Source organism: Vipera berus (assembly GCF_964194415.1).
Source record: "Vipera berus genome assembly, chromosome: 2".
In the NCBI taxonomy this organism is placed as follows: domain Eukaryota; kingdom Metazoa; phylum Chordata; class Lepidosauria; order Squamata; family Viperidae; genus Vipera; species Vipera berus.
In genome coordinates, this window is record NC_138203.1 from 126,729,823 (window position 1) to 126,739,049 (window position 9,227).

The window sequence follows — 9,227 nt, forward strand, 5'->3', positions numbered from 1 at the left end:
GGCTCAAGTTTTGAACCAATGACATATTTGGTTGCACAGTTCTCCCCTGCTATAAGAAAGATTAATAGCCAGTTCAGTTATTTGGGAGTAATGAAGGATGAAATGAAATAAGTGAAAATGGCAAAATGCACAATACTCATTTTATTGAACATTTTCAAGCAATCTTTGAAGCGTTTAAAAGAGTTTGAAAAACTCTTTCTCTCTTTCCTATCCAGAAACATTTTTAAAATCATCATTTGTATGCAAAGAAACTTGTTCTTCCCAATTTGTGGGGTACAGGCATTGAATTGAATTGTGAAATGATGGTTATATAAGAAGTATCATTCTCATCACAGGAGGAGGAAGAGAAATGCAGGATTATCAATCTCACAGCCAGCAGCCACGAGTCCATTGTGACAGATTTTTTCCTTTGCAATGTTTCCTCCAGGCAACCCTAAAAGTAAGAATAAGCCACATGCATAGTTGTTTGTTTAGTTGTGTAAATCTACCTCAGGAATAACCGAATATGAGAATAACAGAATTGGAAGGGATCTTGGAGGTCTTCTAGCCCAACCCCCTGCTCAAGCAGGAGACAAGAACTTCCAGGTGAGCAAGTGGCAACTATCTTTCTCTCATCTTTCCTGTTTACTGACTGATAAAGTTCCTTTGCTGATTTGTCAATGAATTCCTTTCCACCAGGATAAAATCTAACATATTTTTTGTGTTTTAGCTAAAATAGTCCTAACTTTCTATTTGCCACAATAAGACCTATTTGCCAGTAATGCCCAAGAGATACTTTGGATTCCACATATTATCCTAGGTAGGGTCTATGCTAGCCAGAGCTAAAGGGAGTACAAGTCCAAAGTCTTTGGTGAGCACCAGTGGGCTCACAAAATCCTACCTCATATCACAGAATCCCTCAGAAGGGCATACAGCAAAGTCACTTTCAAATTATTGTAATTTTTGCCCACATAATACCACTATTGCTTGGTTCTAGATGCCCAGTTTAACAGTTTTCCATCTAATGATTTGCTGCTGCAGCCCCTTGTCTTTTCCAGCCTATGATTGGCGGCTTCACAAAGGATCTCTCCCTGTTTCTCTCACTGCATTCTTTATCTACCAATTCTCTGATCCCATAGAGCTCGTTCCTAGGATCAGAGTCCTGGTGTTTAAAAGGCCATCTGCCAAATTCTTCTGCAACTTGCCCCAACTCAGTACTAAGTCCCAATGCCGAACCTGTGATAAAATATTTTAAAACAAGTGAGAAGCACAAAAGTGTATAATGGATGGGAAATTACTGGGAAGGAATTGTTCATATAAAATAGGCATCAACAAACCCCTCTAGTAAGTAGTGTGCCTGGCTACTTTTAAACCTGAGTTTAACAGACAATAAGACTTATTTTTTAATGCAATCAGAATGCCAGAGTAGCAAGAAAAATACAACTTGCCATATTCAGAAATTGTATTTTACCATCCAGGCTAAAAGTTATACAATAATTTAAAGAAAGATAATTAACTTTCATGACCGTTCTATTGCTACCCAGTGTTACAAGTGGAATATGTTAATGAGATATTGACTCACCAGGCGTTCATCCTTTGGGGATCACGGACAATTCTCTTAGCACAAGCAATATCATCTCTGATGTCATCGTTTATGAAAACTGTCAGGAAAGGCAAATTAGGGTATGTCTCAACCCAGATGTTCCAAAAAGACTTTCATAATATTACTATTTAAAGTAGATTCTTCCTCAAGTGGCATTTTAGTTGTAGGACTTCATCAGTAATGCGTTCACTTCTTTAACAGTGTAACCTACTTTTTATACAGTTGATGTAGACCATGAAATGCCTTTTCTTATCGTCTAACTGTGTAGAGTAACACGTCTGAAAAGTGTAGAGCACTAGGAATCTGTTTCCCCCCTGGAGCTGAATATGCAGACTTCCCGACTGGCTTATTGCATTCTTGGAAAGCAGTGAGAGAAGAATTGTCTCACCTGAGCCCCAGAACCAGATTTCTCTGAAAAAGGGCATAGAGTACTGGGTCAGGTTCCTTGCTAGTGTGTGTGCTGAAATTGCTGCCTTTAACTTGTACCTCTGGCAAGACCTTGACTAATGGTTTGGTGGGTGGTGTGGAAGCACAAAGTGAGATATATCTGTGTGAAGGAAGTTAGAGGATTTGTGACAATTTGGGAAATGGAGTACAAAGCGGAGGATCAGATTGAGGAAGGAGAAGAGGCCAACAGAAAATATGGTGGCTAGATACTATCACAGATAACCCAAATGGGAATTCAACATTAATTTGAGAGACAGGGTGATTCAGCGCCAAACTTCACGAACCACCGGATGAAACTGAAGAAGTACAAAGAGCAATAAAGGAGAAGGACTAGAATGCCCCTTCAAAAGTTTCCTCTGACTTATTTGGGACATTTCATTTCTTTTCCAGTATAACACGTGTCAGCCCTTGGCATTAGATCAGTTCAGAAACAAACACTATAAGGATTGCAGGTATACTAATTCATAACAACAACAGCAACAATAACAGAATTTTGAAAGCTTGTCAAGACTTCTCTCTCCTACCTCTTATACCAAACCAAATCAGGAGTTATTTTTACTTCTGGAGATTTCTTTCTTTCCTAGAATGAATTGTCATTATTTTCAACTTTATTTTAACAGAGCCTTGGTGGAGCAGTGGGCTAATGCCTCCTTAAGTAACACCAGCTGCCTGCAATTAGTGCAGGTTCGCATCCCACCAGGCTCAAGGTTGACTCAGCCTTCCATCCTTCCCAGGTAGGTAAAATGAGGACCCAGATTGTTGGGGGCAATTAAGCTGACTTTGTAATAATGCCGCTTGGGGTGTGTGAAAGCCCTAATAAGCAGGCATATACATAGAATGAAGGCTACTGCTAAGCTTGTAAGCCGCCCTGAGTCTTCGGAGAAGGGCGGGATATAAATGGAATTAAAATAAAATAAATAAATAAATAAATAAATAAATTCTCCTAACAATTCTTGTATTCCTTCATCAGAGATAATTCCTCCGCTACACTAGGTTTCTTACCACTGCAAGGCTTTTTACAGCCATTAGCTGTAGGGCCCTTGTTATTGTTGCACCACCAACGGCTGTTTATCTGGAAAATCCCATAGTCACGACTGCCATCTCTGTTTGGTGGCCCGATAACTCGGCTGTTGTATCTACTCTCATGATAAGCCATACAGATCCCTGGAAGAAAGCAAACAGGGAAAGGAGTATAAAAGACTTGTGTTGTGAATGAAAAACTGTCCTAGTTTCTTACACAGAAGATTTAACCATCTTCATTCTTCCCCCAACCATGGAAGGATCCAAGGACCCATCCCTCTTGAAAATCTGGATCAGGCTAAAATAGAGAGATAGAAAGAGTAAACTCACAGTTGCCCAAGGAATAGCCGTAATATCTATCCATGCCATGTCTTTTCAGTATTGAAGCCAGTTCACATTTGGAGTATACTTTGGCTTCATTGGCTGCAATGAGGAGGAAGAGGAGGGTGAACACTAGTGCCTTCATTGCTGCAGCTCCTCGGAGGAGGATGTCTGACTTCTCCAGTGTGGCTACTGGATTTTATAGCCCCAGCTTGTGAAAGTGGAAGCTCAGGAGAGATTGATAACAAAGTATGCAGCAATAGCATTTCCTAAAATTGAAGCAATAATAAAATAACTAGAACAGAGTACTGAAGACAAAGAGGAAGAAAAAAAAGAAACAACTGTCATTTCAATTTTGCAAGAAGACAAATCCAATCAAAAAATGGACGAGAAAGGCATTTTTAGCTCCCCAAGATCCTAGGTCAAGGGAAGGAAGTTCCTAAAATGAACAAGTGGTGGTTGTAACTGCTTGACTGAAGCCCCATCCTTTTTGTGTGTGTGTTTTTCATGTGTGATGTATGTGGAAAAGGAAGAAGGCTTTTATTGTGTGGTATCTCCTGCTTTCTTGACTCTTTCAGATCCCTGTCCCAAAGACGTTCCTCTTTCTCTGGAGGACGCTTCATTTATTTGCAGTTTCTGTTTCTTTGTTTCAATACAACACTAATTTCAGTGTATTTCTTTAATCTCATGAAATATGTGGAGAAATGCAACATACTAAAGTTACTTGGAGAACTGTGTTTTATTTCTTTGGTTTTATTGCCTTAATTATCATTCTTGAGGGCACATGAAGAGGGAGAGCGAGAAAGATGGGGATGAGGCTCTAATTTTGTATTTTCTGCTCATACGGGAGAATCTGACACGGAGGTACAATGAATTCATACCTCTTAGCAACCTGCACCTTTTAATATCATGCTTCATTAAAAAACTTTCTGAAACATGATCTTGAATTCTGTTAATTTAATTTAATTTAATTTAATTTAATTTAATTTAATTTAATTTAATTTAATTTAATTTAATTTAATTTAATTTAATTTAATTTAATTTAATTTAATTTAATTTAATTTAATTTAATTTAATTTAATTTAATTTAATAATTTAATTTAATATGGTTTGTGGTCATGGTGAAAGATATGGACGTGAATTGGTAGAGCAAAAATTACCATGTTAGATTAGTCACTGTTTATTATGAATAACATTGATTATGTGCCATCAAGCCTTTGTCAGCTCTTAGTGACCATATAGATTTTTTTTTCTCCATCATGATCTGAAATTTCTGAATTCTGCAACCAGATTCTGTAAATTATTCATGGTATGGGTCACTGCAGTGAACTTTATATAGGCTGCCCTGGAAGACTATTCAGAAGCCAGATCTAGTCCAGAAGTGGACAGCAGAGGCAGGGATGGGGATATGTCAGTTAAATGCTACTTGATTTACGGGGAATTCAAGGTGCTGGTTTTTATCTAAAAAAGCCCTGAGTGGTCACAGGATGACTTGGATTGACGGCAGGAAGGACGAGGGAGACGCGTCTTCGTTCAACAGGTTTATTTAGTCAGCCCGGACAACAGAACAGAGGAAAACATGCCTTATATAGGCAGCTGTCAAACGGGACAGCAAATCAGCTGGGTGTGTTCTTCCCGCCAAGAACCGGGGGCCAATCGGTCAGCTGTCAGGGCAGAATCTCCCCAGCGACAACGCTAGCGAGTTAGCCAGGGAGGGGATCCCGTCAGCTGGTTTTGGCGGCCGGCCGGCGTTTTGACAGCTGGCCACCGCTACTGCGCATGCGCCAACTTTGACAGCTTGCGGCTGCCGCTGAGGGCTAGCCGCGGGTTGACAGTTCTAGTTGTAACGCGCATGCGCGCCGTTTGACAGCTGTCAAACGGCCGCGTGTACTTGTAGGCCGCGTGAGCGGCTGCGCGTGCGTAGTCTTTTGACAGCTGTCAGTGCGGCCGCGTAAAAGCGGCCTATGACAGCTGTCATTATGTTTTTGAATATAATGCACCCCTTTCCCCCCCCCTTGAACTGAACGCATAACTTGGAGTAAACTTTAACTGGTGTTGGAACTGTTTGGTGAACTTCCGGCCCATTCGAAATCCTACAAGTATGCTGGCGGCCTCTTCTGACGAGTGGATCTGCGAGGTGCAGGTTCTTCTGTGGTTTCGGGGGCCTCTACGGGGGAAAAGGGCGGAGGGTCTGTATGGCAAGGGATATCTTCCGGGTAGTTGGTGCTGGGGGGTTCAAAATTTTCTGCCGCCACTTCTGGCGTGGTGGTGTTGGGGGGGTGACCGGGGGCGAAGCTGGTCTGCGTGCCTCCTAAGTGTGAGTCCCCTGCCCACGTTAATGGTGTATGACAGGGGGCCGGTTTGATCGAGAACCACCCCCTGGGTCCATTTATCCCTTCCCCCATAATTTCGGGCCCAGACATTTTGTCCCTTAGTGAATGTTTTGTGTGGCAAGTTGTTGGTTTTTTCGGCCGCTGGCCTGTCTGGGTGCAGTCTGTCAAGTCGAGTGACCAGTCGGCGACCCCATCTTAGTTCTGCTGGAGATTTTCCGGTGGTGGACACGGGAGTGGTGTGGTGTGCGAGGAGGAAGCGGGCGAGTCGACGGTGCCAGTTTCCGACGATCATTCTGCGCAGAGAGTCCTTGGTGGTCTTCACCATGACCTCTGCGAGGCCATTACTGGACGGGTGGAACGGGGCCGATGTTGCGTGTCTAATACAGTTCCTCCTCGTGAAGATCTGGAAGTCACGGGAGGTAAATTGAGGTCCGTTGTCAGTAATTATGACATCTGGAAGACCGTGGGTGGCAAAGACTCCCCTTAATGCTTGAATGGTGGCCTCTGATGTGGTGCTTGAAACCGGGAGAACCTCCAGCCATTTAGAGTAACTATCTACAATGATTAAAAAGGTTTGTCCCTGGAATGGTCCTGCATAATCGAGGTGGATGCGGGACCAAGGATTGGAAGTGATTTCCCATTTGTGAACTGGGGCGTGTGGAGGGGAGGGTCTGGTTTGCTGGCAGAGATAGCAGCCGGCTACATGCTGCTCGATGTCCCTGTCTAAGGATGGCCACCAGACATAACTGCGTGCCAGGGCCTTCATTTTTGAAATGCCAGGGTGACCTTCATGTAGTGTTTGGAGAACCCTGGCCCTGTGGCATGAAGGGACTATTACTCTGCACCCCCAGAGGATGCAGCCTAAATGTGTTGAAAGCTCGTGTCGTTTTGCAAAATATGGTTGGATGGGGGGGCAGGCGCAGGATGATTGCCATCCTGATGTGACCCATGAGAGTACCCTGCTGAGGGTGGGATCCCTGGTTGTGGCGTGTGCGATGTCTTTTGCTGTTACTGGGCATTCTGCGAGTTCTTGTATGGCCAGGACTTGGCCGGCTGGGGCTGGGTCGGGGTCTATTTGAGGCAGTGGGAGCCTGCTGAGGCCGTCTGCATGGGACATTTCCTTTCCAGGCTTGTAGATTAGTTGATAAGAGTAAGCAGATAGGAATGTCGTCCAACGAAGCATTCGCGGGGATAAAATTTGCGGGGTTTGGCGGTCCCATGTGAATATGCCTAGGAGAGGTTTGTGATCAGTATAGATTTTAAAAGGTCTGCCGTAGAGGTAATCATGGAATTTCTTAATTCCAGCTACTATAGCCAGGGCTTCCTTATCTATTTGCGCATAGTTGCGCTCGGTTTTTGAAAGTGTCCTAGAGTAGTATGCGATTGGTGCCTGCGTGCCATCGTTAAGGGAGTGGCTGAGGACTGCCCCGATGCCATAAGGTGAAGCATCGCAAGCGATGCATAGTGGTTTGGTTTCGTTGTAATGCGATATGGTTGTATCGCTAGAGAGTAATTGTTTTAGCTGTTTGAAACTGTCGTTATGAAGTGGGGTCCACTGCCAGGGGGCTCCTTTGTCCAGGAGTCTATGGAGTGGTTCCGCTATTGTGGCTTTTCCGGGCAAAAATGAGTGGTAGAAGTTTAGGAGCCCTAGGAATGCCTGGAGCTCCGTTTTATTTTTTTTTGGGGGGGTGCGGCTTGTATTGCTTTTATTTTTGCATTGGTGGGGTGAATGCCTTTGCCGTCTATTTTGTACCCCAGGAAGTCTGCGGAGGGTATTCCAATTGAGCACTTCTCACGTTTTAATTTTAATCCAGCTGCACGGAACCTTGTGAGGACTTCGTGCAGACTGGTTGCTAGTGAGTGGGTGGAGTCGCCCGCGATGAGGACGTCATCAAAGTACGGGCAGACTCCAGGGATGCCTTTGAGGGTTCGTTCCATGACTTCCTGGAATATGCCAGGCGCCACGGAGATGCCAAATTGGAGGCGGTTCACTTTGAACGCCCCTCTGTGCGTCACTATGGTTTGGGCTTCAGCGGTTTCCCTGGTCACAGGGAGTTGCAGGAAAGCATGTGCCAAGTCTAATTTGGTGAAAATGGAGCCAGACCCTATTTCTGAAAGGACATCTCTCACTGATGGGACTGGGTATGCGTGGGGATTGAGTGCGCGGTTGAGGGTCGCTTTATAGTCCGCGCAGATTCTCACCTCCCTGTTGGGCTTGACAGGTGTCACTATGGGGGTTTCCCAAGTTCCGCTGTCAGTGGGTTCTAGGACTCCTAATTGGAGCAAGCGGTCTAATTCCCTGTCTATTTTTGGTTTTAGGGCGAAGGGAACTTTCCTGGCTTTAATTCTAATTGGTCCGACCTCCGGTTTGAACTTGAGGTCGATGGGGGGGCCGTTGTATTTGCCCAGCGAGCCGTCAAACACATCCGCAAAGTTTTTGCAGATATTTTCTAAAGAATTGGTATGGATGCGGTTTGTCCCTTCGAGGCGAATGCCTAATGCCTCAAACCAATCTAACCCGATTAAGCTAGTTCTTGGTTGCTTGGTTATTTGGGCTGTTAAGTGGCCTGAGAATTTTTTAAATTCTACTTTCAGGACGGCCTGTCCCTTTAAATCTATCTGCGCCCCTTGAAAATCTGCCAGCATGACCCTGGAGGGTTGAATGGGGATGCGGTGATTTATTCTGTTGGCTATTCTCTGGAGGGTGTCCCCTGACAGGATGGAAACGGAGGATCCTGAGTCAACCTCCATTTCACAGGGGATTCCCTGAATTTTGACCCACGCTCTTACTTTGGCTCTGGGGATGTTATTAGCGGGAGCTTTTGTTAGGGAGCATACGGACCCTACAACCCCCGGGGGAGGGCGGGGAGGGGTGCTCCTACCTGCGGGGATCTCATCAAGGTCGTGGAGGGTCTCCCGGTTTAGGCTGCGACAAGCTGATCGGATGTGGCCGGTCTTGCCACAGCCGTGGCACTTCGCGTTTCTGAACCTGCAAGTAGCTCTGGCATGGCTCCCGCCGCAGCTTGCACACTTCGCCCTGGCATTGGTCAGCGTTTTCTTCGCGTTGGGGGCTGTCTGTCGGTCTTGGTTGCGGTTCCTCTCCTGGCCGGCGACCATCCGGTTGAAACGGGAGAGGATTGCATCGACCCCGGAGTTAGGCTCCGAGGGTCCTTGGTCAAGCTCCCGGGCTTGATGGACGGTGGTGCCCGAGTTTTCTCCAAACGCCTCAGTCTCATCGCGATGGCTGTCCTCGTACGCCATTATTTCTAGAGTGAGCTCTGCGAGGTCCATTGTGGGCCTTGCCACAAGCTTCCTCTGTAGGCGCGCGTTTTGGAGACCGGCGATGACCTGATCGCGAATTCGGTCCTCCAGGTCGGGGAAGTGGCACTTGCGGGCGGCGTGTCTGACGGCTGCGATGAAAGCGGTGGAGGTTTCACCTGGTTGCTGCTTTCGTCGGGCGAAGTAGAGTCGCCAATACAGCTCCGACCGCCTTGGCATGAAGTGTTTGCTGAGGCGGTCAGTGA

General features: G+C 45.6%; 1 protein-coding gene across 1 annotated transcript; it reads right to left on the reverse strand.

The window, feature by feature from the left end:
- Positions 1-366: 366 nt before the first annotated feature.
- On the reverse strand, positions 367-3,515 carry LOC308661842 (lysozyme C, milk isozyme-like; the record flags this gene model as incomplete). The annotated part of the gene is made up of 4 exons (XM_081317049.1): positions 367-433; positions 1,562-1,640; positions 3,032-3,193; positions 3,380-3,515. 4 exons carry the CDS (start codon positions 3,513-3,515, stop codon positions 367-369), a joined length of 444 nt encoding a protein of 147 aa, XP_081173175.1.
- Between the last annotated feature and the right edge of the window lie 5,712 nt (positions 3,516-9,227).